Source organism: Aquarana catesbeiana, linkage group LG02 (genome assembly GCF_042186555.1).
Source record: "Aquarana catesbeiana isolate 2022-GZ linkage group LG02, ASM4218655v1, whole genome shotgun sequence".
Lineage (NCBI taxonomy): Eukaryota > Metazoa > Chordata > Amphibia > Anura > Ranidae > Aquarana > Aquarana catesbeiana.
Genome location: NC_133325.1, coordinates 314,528,889 through 314,547,725, shown reverse-complemented (window position 1 = coordinate 314,547,725; position 18,837 = coordinate 314,528,889). Strand labels below are relative to the sequence as shown.

Sequence of the window (18,837 nt, the reverse complement as noted above, 5' to 3'; positions counted from 1 at the left end):
TTATACCACGTAGCAGTTAGAGCTCAGGGGTGAGGACTATGTAATGCACAGAAAAGCTTGGTTTTTTTAGTGGTCAGGAGTTAGCGCACCCTTATGTTGGTGGTGAGTACCTCTTAAAATTTTGGTGATCAGTGGTGCTTGCCCCTTAACATTGGTAGTCAGCGATGTTTTCCCCAGTAACACTGGTAATCAGTGTGCTCTTTTGAAGTCCATATGCCCCTTGTGTGCCCTCTTGCTGTGCTCAGCAGTGATCATTATCCCCCACAATGAGTGTGGGGGTGTGTCCCCTTTTTCAATCATGGTCAGTGGGAGCAGTTTGACTCACAGAACCATGCAGGAGAATGAAATGGATCAGCAGCAGAGGAGGAAGGGGTAGGCATTCAGATGTAAAGACATGCTGTATTTACATTTGTAATTGCTGTGAATGGCCATCAGAGCAATTGCAAGGCACAAATCCGTTAGGATTGGCTCTGTGCTTTTTGTTTGTAATGCAAGCTGTCTAATATCAGTTTTACCACAGGCGTTTGAAGGATACAATTGCTGCCCGTGCCTTATTTTTTACAGTGCCATTTCATAAATGGCACACCAGTAATAGATGTCCATCTCACTGCCATTATCTTTACAATGCAGCAGTAGGAAGGTGGTTAGTCCACAAATAATGGATACAGTATTCTGGAATTTTTTTACTTTGAAGCATAATCAATATATCTCAAGAAGTGGACAAAGCAGTCCTGACTGTCAACCATTCGGCTTACAGATGTTTTCTGTGCAGACTTAGAAATGACACTAATACCCAATTGTTGTGCAGAACAGTTCATTTATTCTTTGTTCCAGCGTTCATTCAAAGTCCTAGAGAATAGCATTAGGAGGACTGGGCTGGGAAATGGGGGTATTTGCCCTGTGGGCCAGTACAAATAAGATATGTTGGACTTTCAAACCTGAAATCACAACATCTGGCAGAGGGAAGTGTTCTGAAAGGAACATTAATCGTTCACCAAGCCCCTCAATCAGTGCAGTACCATGGCACACTTTGCTTTGTACACTTTCTTTACCATAAATTGGCTAGTTCATTGTGTTTGGCTCCTAGGCCAAAGGTTCCCAGCCCTGCCCTGGTGCATATGGTCTAAATGTATAACAGCTATTACAGATTAAATGCTCATTGTATCTCAATTGTTATAGTCAGCACTAGGTATGTGTCACTGTTTACACTGAAATAAAATGCATGTATGAAATAAATTGTTGGTCCAAGACAATTCTTCACAGTTATTCGTTGTCCTTTTTGTGATTATATTTTTCTGATAGTAGATTCCACAACTTACTAAATACTACATATAGTTTAGAGTTGACCTTTAATTAATTCCCCAACACCCCCTGAGTGCAGGCTATCTATTAAAATACTTTTCTTCCTGATCCAGTGATGTTTGCAGTCAAAGAAAACCTCCCACCAGCTCCGCTTCATACTGCACATGTGCACAATGAACGCATTCATATAGCACAGTTCTGTTTTTCGTGACTTTTAACAATCCTACTAAGGATGCCTGTCCAACCGGAAAGAACAGGGCTGCGGTGCAAATGTGCAGTATGAAAGCTGTGTGGTACTGGTTAGGGCTGCACAGCAAACATTACTGGATTGGGTTGGAAGGTAAGTATGTTGCCTGGTGGGTTGCACCTGGGAGTTGGGGGCAATAAAATAAGACCATTCACAGCAAGAGATGACTGTACTCAGAACATTATTCTTATTAATAATCTAATCTTTATCTGAATTGTAGTCTGCATGATGTGATTCCTCATCCTCTTTTTTCGCTTCTTTATCATCATCTTCCTCTTGGTCACTTTTAGAATCTTCTGATCTATATGATTTTTCTTCTCTGCCAGTGTCATAATAACTGTCTTCCTTTTCATCCTCTGGTGCTTTAGAAGCCTCCTCTTTTTTGTCACCTATCCCCGACTGATCTTCTGTCTCCTTCATGTCATCATGGACTTCCTCTGGCTTGCTTTCTGTTCTAGGCTGGCTTGCCTCTTGATCCCTTCCTTTGTCACTACGTGCTTCCTTGTGATCCTTAGTTTCCCTGACAGCCATACTGTCATTGTTTTTAAGTTGTGCATTTTGTGGTATGTTTTCCTCTTTCTTTACTGATCCCTTCTCTGTGTCAGCATCATCTTTACTACTCTTGTCTTCAGTTCTGAAGTCCTTTTCAGCTTCTTGCATTGAAGATTTCTTTTTTCCTCTTGAGGTCTACAAAAAAACAACACATTAAAAAGATTGGTTTTAATTTCATGTGTCAAGATTTCTGGTCTCTGAAGGATAAATATATTTTACAAAATAACCATAGCATACATTTATTATCCCAAAAATCTGAAATTACAGAACATAATTTTTAAAATACCTGCAATTTAATATTAACATGCCAGTCGGTTAAACCTTCAGGCTGCTAAATTTTTGCAGGAAGATCTAGTATTTTACATAAATGGAGAGTAATCTAATATATGGCCGGTATTCCAGTTTAACGTTTATTAAAAATTATCAGCTATAAGACTAGTCCTGACAAGCCTAAGTACAATTGCAGACAATTAGTTTGCCCTATAGCCTCTAGTCTTACATTCTGACTGGGGGACACAGTCAAACTGGATGGAGGAGGTGGCTCAACCAACTAAGCTCCAATATTGGGGTGTGACTGCAGCATCAGAATTTCAATGACATTACCCACAAAACTTCATTATATCAAATATAGAAATGTCAGGACCCTGTCACACACTCTGGGCCATGTATTAGTAAAAGATTAAAGATGCAGTTAAAGATGACTATGCTCCAATGCTAACTTAAAGTAGTTGTAAAGGCAGAAGGTTTCTATGCATTAAAATAAAAAGCCTTCTGTGTGCAGCAGCTGCCCCCAATACTTACCCGAGGTCCCTCTCTGTCCAGCGATGTCCACAAGTGTCTCAGCCATCCCAGATTCTCCCTCCTGATTGGCTGAGACACACCATTGGCTGCCGCTGCTGTCAATCAAAGTCAGCTGGACTATCGGGGGAGAGAGGGGGCAGGGTTGGGTCGGGGCTCCGTGTCTGAATGGACACAGGGAGCTGTGACTCAGCTCGGGTGCCCCCATAGCAAGCTGCTTGATGTGGGGCACGTAACGTAAATGTATTTTATTGGGATTTAATGTGATAGACCGCCACAAAGTGGCACATAATTGTGAAGTGGAAGGAAAATGATAAATGGTTTTCAAAGTTTTTTACAACTAAATGTGTGAAAAGTGTGGTGTGCATTTGTATTCAGTCCTCCCTCAGTCAATACTTTATAGAACCACCTGTTCCTGCAATTACAGCTGCAAGTGGTTTTTCTCTACCAGCTTTGCACATCTACAGAGTGACATTTTTGCCCATTCTTCTTTGCAAAATAGCTCAAGCTCTGTCAGACTGGATGGAGAGCATCTGTGAACAGCAATTTTCAAGTCTTGCCATAAATTCTCACTTGGATTTAGGTCTGGACATTGACTGGCCATTCTAACACATGAATATGCTTTGATCTAAGCCATTCCATTGTAGCTCTGGCTGTATGTTTAGGGTAGTTGTCCTGCTGGAAGGTGAACCTCTGCCCCAGTCTCAAGTCTTTTGCAGACTCTAATGCCCCGTACACACGGTCGGACTTTGTTCGGACATTCCGACAACAAAATCCTAGGATTTTTTCCGACGGATGTTGGCTCAAACTTGTCTTGCATACACACGGTCACACAAAGTTGTCGGAAAATCTGATCGTTTTAAACGCGGTGACGTAAAACATGTACGTCGGGACTATAAACGGGGCAGTGGCCAATAGCTTTCATCTCTTTATTTATTCTGAGCATGCGTGGCACTTTGTCCGTCGGATTTGTGTACACACGATCGGAATTTCCGACAACGGATTTTGTTGTCGGAAAATTTTATCTCCTGCTCTCCAACTTTGTGTGTCGGAAAATCCGATGGAAAATGTCCGTTGGAGCCCACACACGGTCGGAATTTCCGACAACACACTCCGACCGTGTGTACGGGGCATAACAGGTTTCAGATATTTATTTGTTAAAAATGTGGAAAACCATTTATCATTTTCCTTCTACTTCACAAATATGTGCCACTTTTTGTGTGTCTATCACATAAAATCCCAATAAAATACATTTAAGTTTTTGGTTGTAACATGACAAAATGTGGAAGATTTCAAGGGGTGTGAATACTTTTTCAAGGCACTGTAACTAAAGGCAAAACTTTTTTTTTCTTTTTAGATAGAGTGGAGATATAAAACACTTAGGGCACTTTCACTCTGAGGCAGTGGGGGCTTCGGCGGTAAAGCACCGCTAGTATTAGCGGCGTCTTTCCAACGTTTTAGCAGCGCTAGCGGGGCGCTTTTAACCTCCGCTAACGGCCAAAGAAAGGGTTAAAAGCGCCCTTGTAGTGCCGCTGCCAAAGCGCTTTGCAGGCGCTTCAACTGTGCTGCCCACTGATTTTAATGGGCAGGGGCGCTTTAGGAGCGCTCCTAAAGTGCCCCAAAGATGCTGTTTGCAGGACTTTTTTTAACGTCCCGCAAGCGCACCGCTCTAGTGTGAAAGCACTCTAGTGTGAAAGCAAAGATTCCCCCTCTCTATTTGTCCTGTTTACTATTTTTGACAGACCTAGCCAGGACAGAGGCTTTTGGAGGGGACTGAATGCTAGCCTCTTGCCTACCGATCATGGGCCCTGGCATTTGGGGGAATGGTGCACTTTGTGAGCTGTATGCCTGGAGACCCTTGAAGTGGTGTTACTTTGGATTCAGGTCCATATCCCCCCAAGACACACAGACTCTGGGAACCCTGTATATGCCATATTAGAAATAGTGACTGATACTGTTGGGCCACATACTGTTAGATGCTAATGTCATCAACTCCATCCACCTGTCTGTTGTCTTCTAGAATATAAATGAGTCTAGTCTGGCTTGCCACAGCTTCTAAGAGTCTTTCACCCATTGTTGTTTGTGCTAATTAACCCTGCAATTGTATGAAGGAGTTCTGTTTTGATATTTATGATAATGTATAATATACTGTGTGAAGCTCAGTGACAACAAGTCTGACCTGTAGTGAAATCCTGATTAATCATAACAATGTTCAGGAGGGCACGGAATCACATCGGCTGCTTTAAGGGATTTGTTAATTAGCTCATGTTAATTAGGTTTCTGGTTACAGGTGCATTGTTACACTAATATGAGCAGGAGGGAGGAACCTCTTCTTTTACTGTATATAAGACTTGTATTTTTGTTCTAATAAAAGAGTCCATGTTTAGCAACTAAACAAGTATTGTCTTGTTTTGTGCTTGTGAGCAGTTGGAATATCTGATATCTATATTCAGACTGGGAGGAAGTGGTATATGGCGAAAGCACTCAAGCAGAGTGTGAGTGTAAAAATGTAGAAATGGTGTAAAAACCTTCTCTTCTCACAGACACGTGTTATGTCAACAGTGTCTTAGGCGTTTTGTTCAAAAGTTCAGTAGCCAGACTGTCTTTAAACAAAGTGTGAGTTTATTTGGTCACACTTGGCAATTACTTGAAAATATATACAAAGTTAAATTCTTCTTACAGCTTGATGTAGTAAAACAAAAGAGAATAGGAACAAAAACTTGTATCAAGAGAGTTCAAGAGATGTTTCAGCTCATGTCTTCTGTAGTATAAGGATGCGTGTGTCCTTCCTTGTGTATGTGAAAAAGTAGTGAAGTCCTTCTGTGTGTGTGTGTGAAGGACATGTGTTGTGTAGTGTAGTGGTGTGTCGTGCGTGCGTCCTGAAGTGAAGTGTCACTCCGTTTTTATACTATTTCAAATCTACTAGTCAGCAGACTATAGCCATAGCCATATACGGCTAGAACTAAAAATGAAATGATCATATTCGTGATTCTTCTAAATATTCTCTTTCCTATGAGCTAACACGTCTCTTAAACTTCTTGATTGTCAGTAACACACAGCAGATTCTTATAAAAAACTAAAGGTGAATGACCTTTCCAAATGGCCGAATTCTTGTAATGGATATCTTTTAAGCTACAGAAATGCAATTCTGTACCAAACCTTACAAATGCATATTAAACTATAATTGGATACATATATAAATATATATTACTTCACACAAACTCAATCTAACTAACTAATTAAATAACTATATCAAATAACTAACTATATTATAGATAATATATGTTTTTACCTTTAAAAAGATCTTTACAATAAAGTCTATGACAGATATACTGAGTATATTCTTATCTGTGAAACCACTGACCTACTGACCTTTAGTCATTTACTTTGTACATGGAGAACAACTGGTACAAAAATGACATGCACACAACCTAGCTATTTCAAGATTCATCTTATGCTGAGCTGAGTGAGCTTTTTCAATGTCAAAGCTTAAAAGGGACCCAGACTGCATAAATACAGATCTTGATTATAAAGCCGAATTAATATAATTATTCTACAATCCCCCCTGAATATAATTTATTATATTAACTAAATCACGCGCACTCCATTTATGTCCCTTTCATACACATTTTGAATCAGTTGCTCCAGATGTACCACAGCTCATCATAGGATCAGATAAGACAGAAGTAATTTTCCGACTAAAAATACCTGTCATAATTTTTCACCTTTTTTCATTTCTTCCTTAATCAATTTATAAAATCGTTTCATTCTAACCATAATATATGTTTGAAATAAAATACATAATATCATGATAATAAATATAATAACTATAGGATGCAATAATATATTTCCGGGAGCAGTTGTCACTGAGGTATTTCCTCAAACTGAAACATTCCTGCTGATTACATCCTACCCATTTAGTTCTTATTTTTACCAATTATTTTTATTATTTATTACCAATTCTTTAGAAACAAAAAGTATAATTCCAATGTACCTTAAAAATAACAAAATAATCTTTCCAATTGACATCCTAATCGACATCTGTTTGCATCCCTGGTACCTTCAGATCTATAATTCTTAACCATAACTTTAGCTACTGGAATAAATTACTAAACATACTCATAAGAAGTAGAAATCTCATTCAAGACATCATTTCTATTTAAATTTAGCAAAGGCCTAGCCATAATTTGTGAACAAACTTCTGAAATACCTGTACCTGTTGTTTGCAAAGTTTGCAACCACACTTCTTTCTATACAACAGATTATATAAAAATAACGGAGTATGCTAATCTCAAAAGACATCCTGTCATTAACTCAAAAGTTAACAAACCTTATGTTTAGAAAATAATAAAGTTTTTAAACTAAGACTATAACAGGTAAATAAGTCACCCAATCTTTACCTTATTCTTGAATCATCTTACCCTATTTAGACTTTATAATACTATTCATATGTTCTACAATACCTAAGTACTTAAGATGATAAGAAACAAAAACTTTACTAAACACCTAAAATTGCATACATGTCCTGCAAAATTTTAAATCATAATCTGATTCCATGGTTTGAAATCCAACCCCAATGGAATATGACATAAGTTCACAACAACTTAGCTTTTGTTAAAAATATTATTTTTTCTAGAATTATCTCAATTAATTTATCAAAAAGAAACATTAACTAAAAAAAAAACCAATATCCTAATATCCTCCTTTAGTAGGTGGAAAAAAAACTAATATAATCTATATGGATTTGCCAAATTCCTCAATACTTTGTAGTATTAGGTTACTCTTTCCTTTTGGATTGTTCTATAAACAATAAAACAATATTCAGAAGTTTGATGACAAAATGTTCTAAAATGAGTAGTTCAGAATTTCTTTCATTAGCTTAAACAAAAAAATCAATCAATCAGTCAGTCAGTCAGGTACCTGGATATGCTAAAAGAAATATTTTCATTTAAAAATAACTCTATCCATTATTGTTGGAATCAATTATTTTTTTACAATAAATATTATCTTCATCAGTCTGTACTGATTCTAAGACAAAATGTCATAGTCCCCCTCTTTATCCTGTGACTAATATTAAATTGTGTAAAAGAATAATTTTACCATATTATTGTATTGTTTCCTTTACACTGACATACTCTCTCATACAGTATGATTGAATGAACCACACATGCCTGTCACTCTGACTGCTAAACACATGGCAGTCTTAAGATCAGCTTTCAATGCAGACACTTACAGAAAGTTTAATATTGTCATTCCATTGTGCCAATATTTGGATCCATCTATAGAAGCACAAGAAATTCTTTCCCAATAAATGTCCACTAAAAGTTGAAAAAGTGACTTTTTCATGATTAACTTACAGAACGGTGGCTCCATCACACTGCATAATTTAATCCCCATGTATTTTTATATACCACTACAACTGATCTTTTTAACATCCAATTGCCACTAGACAAAGCTGTGTGCATTGACACCTTCTGTTTTCCTTATAATAACACCCTTAGTGTAACATAAGATGTTTTTAAAACAAATGGTGCAAAACCTACATTGTCTCTGACCTGTAGCATTGGACAATGCACTTCCTAACACATTTTTTATAAATACCAATGAAATTGTCTCATCACCCACATACACTTAAATGTAAAATGGCTGAGAGAGATCTCTATATTAATCAAAAATACTAAATTAATAAGGGCTTTCTTTAGATCTTCAAATTATTGTATATAAGTTCTCTCTTGTAATTAAAAATATTTGCCCTACATTAAGCCTATATAATTCATTAAAATTTACTCAGACAGATACTCTGTCTACAAAAATCTCAATGAACTCTTAAGAAAAGTTATTAAGGCCCAAAAAATCTTATTTTTTTTTAAAACAATTACTTTAGTAAGTAATAATACCTTTTAAAAATACATTTTTCTCGTCAATAAATCCTCTTCCAGATATTTGGAAGACTTAACACAAAAATGTGTTGTGTTTTGATCCACAGAAGTGAAAAATGTTATGGCATGTCTGATTAGTCTGTGTAACTTGATCTGCATTTCTCTGTTGGTAATACACTCCTCGCATGTCACAAACTCTTCAGAGAATGATCTGTTACAATCAGTCTTAGCTATCATGCTTTGTATACAATACACTGTATAATTCGGTAACAATCTAGTTTTTCGTTTTTAAAATGTTTAACCTTTTTACCACTTTTTAAACATATTTTGTTTGTACATCTGCCAAAAATCATGTACACTACGTTATATGACTTTCCTGATTATAGTAATGACAAAAAAATTGTTTAGAGGACAATCTCGTGAAACTCACAGATTGGGTCCTGCCCAAAAACTGCGATTGGCCATATCCCCGAGAAAACTCCTCCCTCAATCAAAGTCCTTACTTTTACCAGAAATACTCATTTACAAAGACTTTTAACAATTTGTTATTTTTACAATTTTTTTAGATTGAACACAACTTTCATATTTTAATATTTTCTCTGGGTGGTCTTAAATAAATTAGAACAATCTACTACTTTTAATTTAATAACCAAATCCAAGTTTGGAATTTTTCTAAAAATTGTTCAATCCTTAACTTATTATTTCTTACAACCAAATCTGTAGGATTTTTGTAAGACACTAGACACCATGTTATTTTCCATAATCTCAATTTCATACAGTTCTTTCCACAATCGTAAGCAATACTTTTTTCTCTGAAAACTTTTTTTTTCTCTGCCCCCTATATATGTGTTTTAAAATGACCACGTGTAATAACACACATTTTTTGTTGTTCAGGGCTAAAATATTCATAAACATTTACATGCAGCATTAAACTTAGTTTCCATGTTAAATAACTTCTTTACACTCTGGCATTAATTAATTACCTTACTACTGCATGTATTCCTGATGGTACAGGAAAATACTTCTGAGCCTTGAGATGTTAACCATCCCATGTTACCATTCTATATAAACAAACACACTCACCCCTTGTTAGTATGATAGTCCCGTGTGCACTTAAAAAAAACAAGAGATGAATGATGTCCTTTAACTTTGTTGTTCGTTGCCTTTTCTTTCGTTTGTTGCTTTTTCTTTCGTTCGTTGCTTTTTCTTGGAAGAATCATTTTCTTGTAGCTTTTTGCCTTGTTCCTAGTATTGTGTGCTGTCGTGTGCTTTAGTGTGCTTTAGTGTTCTTGCCTGTTGATTTTTCTTTGCCTGTTTCTTGGACTTTCCATCTTCAAACATCAAAATCCGACTTTCATCACAAACAAAGTCCTGGATTTCCAACAATAACTTGAAGCATATCGTCCAAATGGCCTTGACAATCAACTTCGTAGGCTGGGTCTTCCTTTTTTTTTTTTTTTCAAAGTTACAAACTTTGGCTAGAGGTGAGAAAACAGACATAGAAAAACTCACCCTCAACTTTTATTGAACTGTTGTCCACATCTGACGCAAACGCCTCCTTCTAGGTTCTTTACTTAGTTTCTTCTTGGAGCTTGTTGTTCCTCCATATTTGATTATCAGATGCCATATCATATTTAGAAGAATTTCTCGTCTTTAGCTGGCTCAGTTCCTTGGACCTTTCATCCTCGTCTGATGGAACACAAACGCCTCTTTCTAGGTTCTTTGATCGTTTTTTCCCGAGACTTGATCAATCATGAAAATGTGTGAGTCTCTCCCCTTTGTCGAGGAACAGGGAAAAAAAAACTGGACTGGCTGGCAATCGCCAATGTAAAAATGTAGAAATGGTGTAAAAACCTTCTCTTCTCACAGACACGTGTTATGTCAACAGTGTCTTAGGCGTTTTGTTCAAAAGTTCAGTAGCCAGACTGTCTTTAAACAAAGTGTGAGTTTATTTGGTCACACTTGGCAATTACTTGAAAATATATACAAAGTTAAATTCTTACAGCTTGATGTAGTAAAACAAAAGAGAATAGGAACAAAAACTTGTATCAAGAGAGTTCAAGAGATGTTTCAGCTCATGTCTTCTGTAGTATAAGGATGCGTGTGTCCTTCCTTGTGTATGTGAAAAAGTAGTGAAGTCCTTCTGTGTGTGTGTGTGAAGGACATGTGTTGTGTAGTGTAGTGGTGTGTCGTGCGTGCGTCCTGAAGTGAAGTGTCACTCCGTTTTTATACTATTTCAAATCTACTAGTCAGCAGACTATAGCCATAGCCATATACGGCTAGAACTAAAAATGAAATGATCCTATTCGTGATTCTTCTAAATATTCTCTTTCCTATGAGCTAACACGTCTCTTAAACTTCTTGATTGTCAGTAACACACAGCAGATTCTTATAAAAAACTAAAGGTGAATGACCTTTCCAAATGGCCGAATTCTTGTAATGGATATCTTTTAAGCTACAGAAATGCAATTCTGTACCAAACCTTACAAATGCATATTAAACTATAATTGGATACATATATAAATATATATTACTTCACACAAACTCAATCTAACTAACTAATTAAATAACTATATCAAATAACTAACTATATTATAGATAATATATGTTTTTACCTTTAAAAAGATCTTTACAATAAAGTCTATGACAGATATACTGAGTATATTCTTATCTGTGAAACCACTGACCTACTGACCTTTAGTCATTTACTTTGTACATGGAGAACAACTGGTACAAAAATGACATGCACACAACCTAGCTATTTCAAGATTCATCTTATGCTGAGCTGAGTGAGCTTTTTCAATGTCAAAGCTTAAAAGGGACCCAGACTGCATAAATACAGATCTTGATTATAAAGCCGAATTAATATAATTATTCTACAGTGAGACATTTCGTTACACTATTATCATTGAAAGTGAAAGTAAAAGACATTCCCAAATTTTGGGTTGTCCCCAGAAAAGTAATAGCGGGGAAATCTTCCAATGGAGACACTAGTTTTTGTGACCTTAATTTCAGGGACTTCCTCTCAGCTCCTGTTTGGGACACAGATGGTGAAAAAAGATCTGACATGGGTTATAACCCTCCCTTGCTCTATCAAAAATGAAGAAAAAAGTTTTACCTATAGTTCTATTTTAACTTTAACCACTTTCTGTCCACGCTATAGCCGAAAGACGGCTACAGTGTGGACTTAATTTGCCGGGAGGGCGTCCCTGGACATCCTCCTGTGCTTGAGTGGCCTGCGCGCTGCGTGTTCTGTGATAAGCAAGTCTATGAGACTCGCCTGATCACAGATCGTAGTAAGGGGTCGATCCAGACCCCTTACCATGTGATCAGCTGTCAGCCAATGACAGCTGATCATGTGATGTAAACAGAGCCGGTAATCGGATATTTTTCCTCCTCATGCTGATAGCGTGAGGAGGAAAAAAAAGACGATCACCGGTGGCTGCGAGAGGGACATCATTCCCGATTGTGGAGGTACCTACCAGTGCCCACCAGCATCACCTACTAGTGCCCACCAGCGTCACCTACCAGTGCCCACAGTGTCACCCATCAGTGCCCACAGTGTCACCTATCAGTGTCCACAGTGCCACCTATCAGTGGCCACAGTGCCGCCTGCCAGTGCCCACAGTGCCGCCTATAAATATATCAGTGCATCATTACCAGTGCTGCCTATCAATACCACCTACCATTGCCACCTACCAGTGCCACCTATCAGTGCCCATTAGTGACATCTGTCAATGCCACCCATCAGTGCCACCCATCAGGGCCCATCAGTGCTGTCTTTTCAGTGCCCATCTGTGCCGTCTTATCAGTGCCCATCAGTGTCATCCTTATCTGTGCCTATCAGTGTCGCCTTATCTGTGCCCATCAGTGCAGCCTCATCAGCGAATATCAATGAAGGAGAAAAATTACCCGTTTGAAAAAATTTATAACAAACTATGAAACATGTTTTTTGTTTTTTTTTCAAAAAATTCTGTATTTTTTTGTTTGTTCAGCAAAAAATAAAAACCCAAGTGATGATTAAATACCGCCAAAAGAAAGCTCCATTTGTGTGAAAAAAATTATAAAAATTTCATTTGAGTACAGTGTAGCATGACCTCGCAATTGTCATTCAAAGTGTGACAGCGCTGAAAGCTCAAAATTGGTCTTTGCAGGAGGGGGGTTTAAGTGCCCAGTAAGCAAGCGGTTAAATAATTTCTTCTTGTTTACACACACAGGTTTACAGGCACAGATAAACTAAGACTTAGTTTCCTCATTAAAAGGCACCTGCCCTTTTTTTTTTTTTTTTAAGGACCGGTGGGCGCTATGCCCTCTATTCCCCAGCCATTCGTTTAGTAACTTGTGTAGTTCTTTTTGCAGTTTGTAGTAATTACACCTCTCGCTGCAGTGGAAGGACACAGAAGTCTCAGACCCTTGGTCTAAACTGCCTATTGTAACTGCAATGTCTGCATCCACAAGATACCTGCCCCTAATCCCACACAAATTAACACCCTTCAGTACCATTCCCATTGCACGAATGAAATGATAGATTCTCCATGCGTTGCTGATTTTTCTGAATGGGAACAATGACTTTAAACATTTTTTATCTGTTAAATGGTGAAGTTGTATTGTAACTATTTAGCAGCTTTTTTTAAATACATACTCTATGAGATGCAGATTGTGGATACATTTGAATCATATCCCAGAGTTAACAATAGACATAGAAGCTGGGATAATTTTCCTCCCAAACTCTACTGTAGTAAGAGCTGCTGGATGCACCCTGTAGTGTTTTAAGAACGTATGATGCGATGACCAGCTAGCCGCTTTGCAGACTGTCTCCAGAGACACTCCTGGCTGTGCCGCCCAACAAGAAGACATCGCCCTGGTTGAGTGAGCTCTAACCACCTCTGGAGGATCCTTCCCAGCTGCTCTATATGCACGGTGAGTCGTTTTTACTATCCAGGCCAAGATGGTTCTGGTTGAGGCCTCTTTCCCTTTTTCCGGTAGGTATGATGAAAAGTCTGTCAGAACATCTAAATGTAGAAGTAGCCTGGAAACAGGCTTTGAGGACTTTTGGAATGTCCATCTCGTGCAGATCAGCATCTGATTCTGCTAGGGAGGCTGGAAGCAGCCATTCACTGGAGAGATGAACTATCGATGCCATTTTTGGGACAAAGTGATCCAGTGGTCTCAGCATAACCCTGTCTGGGAAGAACATGGAATAAGGTTCGGCTGCCCCCAACTCTTGGAGTTCCAACACCCTTCCCCCTGAAATTATGGCTATTAGGAAAGCCGTTTTTAAGGTGACATCCCATAATGAACAGTATTCTGTCAGAGCACAAGGTGGGTTTGCTAGAAAATTGAGGACTACTGTCAGGTCCCATTGAGGGAACCTATTTCTCTTGGGAGGGCGTAGTCTAAGTACCGCTCTCATGAAGTGCTCCACCAGCAGGTTTGCTGCCCCTTTATTTTGGGTAAAATTTTGGAAACTAGGCCCTGAGTGGGAAATTCCCCTCTGCCCTGGATCTTGAGTTGTTTGCAGGTGGTGCCCCACCCTGCTGCATTGGCATCTGTGTTAACAATAATCCATGGCTGCAGCCCTAATGGACGATGCTGTTTAGCGTTTCTTGTTTCGCCTACCACCAGGGACTCTGTCGCATCCGGCTGGTAATCCTGATTGGCTGGGCTAGATGAACTCTCTTCCACTGCATCAGGAAGCCTTGTTGGAAAACTCTAATGCCCCGTACACACGGTCGGACTTTGTTCGGACATTCCGACAACAAAATCCTAGGATTTTTTCCGACGGATGTTGGCTCAAACTTGTCTTGCATACACACGGTCACACAAAGTTGTCGGAAAATCCGATCGTTTTAAACGCGGTGACGTAAAACATGTACGTCGGGACTATAAACTGGGCAGTGGCCAATAGCTTTCATCTCTTTATTTATTCTGAGCATGCGTGGCACTTTGTCCGTCGGATTTGTGTACACACGATCGGAATTTCCGACAACGGATTTTGTTGTCGGAAAATTTTATCTCCTGCTCTCCAACTTTGTGTGTCGGAAAATCCGATGGAAAATGTCCGATGGAGCCCACACACGGTCGGAATTTCCGAAAACACGCTCCGATCGGACATTTTCCATCGGAAAATCCGACCGTGTGTACGGGGCATAAGTTTCCAGTGAGCCCAGGGGATCATCAGGATACATGAAGCCATTGTCCCGAGAAGACTCATGCACTGGTATGCTGACATCACTGGTGTAGCCAATGCCTGTTGGAACTTCTTCCTGATTTTGGGGGGTTTCTGATGTGGCAAAGATACCGTGGCCGCCTGAGTATTGAATTGGGCACCTAGGTAGACCATATTCTGTGTAGGCTCCAGCTGGCTCTGGTAATGCCTGTCCCTCAACGCAAATCTGAGGAACTACTGGTATGACTGAAGGATCTGCTTGTAAGCATCCTGCAAGACCACTGAAATCTTCCAGTCTCCTGGTTGAATAACCTGGATTATGGTAGGGAGAGACTCCATCTTGAGCCTCTCTATCCGGATAAATTGATTCAGCCTCTTGAGGTCGTTCTAGAGGTGGTCGTTTGAACAGCCAATAATGGCCACTGCGGACTAAATCCATGGATTTTGGCAGTGGTCTTGCCAGAACTGGGCCCTTTGGGCAGCCTGGTTCCAACTGCTTCCTAGGCGGGCCTGGCGTTAAAAGGGCTTCTGGGTATCTGAGGGACCCACAGGGGCCTTAGCTCTTTGCGATCTTACGAAGGTTGACTGTGTACCCATCCAACCCCTTCTGGAGTCCTTGGATGGGCAAAAGCCTCCAAGATCTGGGTACCTGTTTGGCACTCCTCTGGATGGTTACCCCCTCTGGTGTCTGGACCTTTGATCTTGGCGCAGAAGACCTGATTTTCCTCCTGTAACCCTGGAGATGGTAGTCTCCAGTTTTTTTGGCCAAACAGCGCCTTCCCATCAAAAGGCAGTTTACAGCAATTCTGCATTGAGGATGGGTCGGCTGCCCAGGGTTTAAGCCACAATGCTCTTTTGGCTGTGACTAAGCTGAGCATGGCTCTGGAGGACCATCGAATGATGCTATAGCTGCCTCACTTGCGAAGCCCACAGAGAGTTTTATCTCATCAAGAGCCTTGATGATTTTTTTTTTTTGGCAGCTGGTTTTTGATCGCATACTACAACTTCTGCGCCCACACTCACATAGCGCTTGCTATGGATGTTAAGCAACGGCGGGCTTACAAGCACCACCTACCGCAAGGTAAAACTTTCTTAAGTTCATGTCAATGAGTCTATCAAGGATATTGCGAAAAGGAGGAGGAGTCTTCCATCAGAAGTGTCACATTCTTGGCCAGTCTGGTGACTGCCGCATCCACCGTTGGTGGGTTAGATAAAGGAGCCACGGGGCGTGGCCGAGACATGGAACAGAGCGGACGTGTGTGAGCTGAGCTCCGTCTGACCCGCTCCACATATCGCTCCTGCAGCAGCACACAGTGACCCTGACGCCGGCTCCGTGCGATGCCGACACGGCGGAAGCCATCCCCGCAGCCCCGGAGAACCCCACGGCTTCGTTCCAGCTCTCTTGAGGCCTTTTTCTGTGGGGGAAGACGGACGGGAGCAGAACCCAAGATGGCGCCGGGTGAGTCTTCTCAGGCCGCATACGCGGCACCCCCAGCAATGTCGCCGCACCATCCACCGGCATCCCCCCATATTCCATCCTCTCCAGACTCCAGAGGAAGCCCGTTCAGTAGCCCGGGTAGGAGAGATGTAGGGAAGAGCCATGATCATACCCCGCTGCACGCTCTCCCGGCCCGATCGGCCGCCTCTCCCTCCCCCACCTCTGGACTCTCCCAACACATGGCCTCAGGGCCCAGAGGCCCACACATAGCCCTAGATGACGGCGACCTCAGGTCCCATATCCTTGCCCTCCCTACCTGGGCAGACCTTGAAGGATTCATGGCCCGCATGGAGAAGGCCTTCAGAAAAGACATTGAGGATTTACAAGCTGACACTGCCCACATAGGAGGTAGGGTGGAGGCCCTAGAAGCGACAGTGGAGGACATTAACCCTTCCCTACAGGCTTTACAAGCACACAGTAAAATGCAGGACCAACGGATTGACTCTTTGCTCGATCAACTTGATGATGTGGAGAATAGAAGTCGCAGGGTCAACATTCGTATTAGAGGTCTGCCAGAGGCCACAGGCCCTAGGGACATAATCCCCTCCCTTCAGGGGTTGTTCACCCAGATCCTGGGGAGAGAAGCTCCCGACCACATAGAGATCGATCGGGCGCACAGGGCCCTTAGACCTCCCTCAGAAGACCCTGACAAACCACGAGACATTATCTGTAAACTACATAAATATACTGTGAAGGAGCGCATCATGTTTCATGTCAGGGGTATGCGCCATGTGGATTTTGATGGAGCACAAGTGTCCTTATTTCCGGACTTATCCAGACGCACGCTGATGCAGCGCAGGGCCTTGAAGCCTCTGCTGGCAGTCCTACAGGAGGCACACTTGGTATACCGCTGGGGATTCCCCTTCAGCCTTTCCGTCACAAAAGATGGCCAACAAATCACTTTGCGGAACAAGTCAGATCTTCCTCATTTCCTCTCACGCCTTGGCCTCCCCCCTGTGGACATACCTGATTGGCGCATTTCCTCTGAAGTTCCACTACCAGCCCGTCAGGAACCTTGGCAGCAAGCCCGCCGCAGAAGACGCAACAAGCCCCGGAACAGACAAGCTGATGCAACGGAGCAGGGTCCTCCATCTTCCCCAACTATACGTTGAGGCGGAGGAACGACTTTAGAAGCTTCAACCTTCTACCTACAGGACTGGTGCTATGTCCGTGTTTTGGTTCTAAATTCTGCTGGTTCAATTTTTGCTGTTGCAGATAATTCTCACATGCATCTGATTTTTAGAGGTGCTCACATAAAGGAGTGGGTCCCCTCAGTTGGGGCTCCTGTTTAGTGACTCTCCACCTTCCCCCCATAGGTAAACTCATGAGAGTTACATTCCTTGTAGAAGGAAGTGCACGATGCGATGGTCGCCTGCATTTTATGTTGCCATTAGGCCGGCGGGCGATCTTTGCACCGTTGCACCTAGAGGTTATTAAATACCCACAGGTTATTACGTTTTTTGTTTTCTTGATGTTCTTAATTTCTTTTCCAATGCTTTCCCCCCCTTCTTTTTTTTTATTATTGCTTTTCTCCCTAATGTTTCATGATGATGTCTATGGAAGGGTTGTCTGTCTGTTACATGGGTTATACTCATTTGTTTTTCTTATCAGCACTTTAGATTTGCCGGGTGATACGCCGTGGCTCTCTCCTCGTCCTCTTCACGCCCTTTGGGGGACCCTACTGACAAACAGCAATGGCTGATCTGAAAGTCGTGTCATACAACGTACGGGGCCTGAGTTCTCCATCCAAACGCAGTAAGTTGTGGCTTGAGACAAAGAGATCTGGTGCACATATCTTATTATTACAGGAAACTCATTTCAGAGCTGACTCAGTCCCTCGCCTCCCCACACACATATACAATCAATGGTTCCTCAGCAATTCACCCAAATTTAAATCAGGTGGAGTCGCGGTGGCGATCCATAAAAACTGCCCCTTTATCGCCATTGACCACCGCGCAGATCCTGAAGGCAGATTTGTTTTTTTGAAAGGCACTATATACAACCAAAAATTTACAATTGTAGCGCTATATGCTCCCAATTCTGGGCAACTGAACTTTTTGGAGAAGGTCCTAGATTCCCTTTCCGATTTTCGCGAGGGGCGTCTCATTGTGGGAGGGGACTTTAATGTATGCCCCGACCCGCAGTTAGACACCTCTTCAGGCCACTCTACGCACTCCTTTGCGTTTCTTAAGCGCTTCCGTAAAACCCTACACGCTAGTCATCTGATTGACTGCTGGAGAGTGACACATCCTACTGTAAAGGATTTCAGCTACTACTCTGCAACACATAAAGTGTACACGCGGATAGATCTTCTATTGGTAGATCAACACCTTCTGGAGTCGCTCTCTGGCACGTCAATCGGATCTATGACGATTTCCGATCATGCACCCAT

General features: G+C 41.1%; 1 protein-coding gene across 1 annotated transcript in view; it reads right to left on the bottom strand.

Annotated features, from left to right (window-relative positions):
- Window positions 1-828: 828 nt before the first annotated feature.
- CFAP97D2 (CFAP97 domain containing 2) overlaps window positions 829-18,837 on the bottom strand; it is a 57,948-nt gene continuing 39,939 nt past the window's right edge. Inside the window, exon 5 of the mRNA XM_073617933.1 lies at window positions 829-2,236. Within this exon, the coding sequence (XP_073474034.1) occupies window positions 1,748-2,236 (489 nt within the window). The 3' untranslated portion in view covers window positions 829-1,747. The remainder of the gene's footprint in view (window positions 2,237-18,837) is intronic.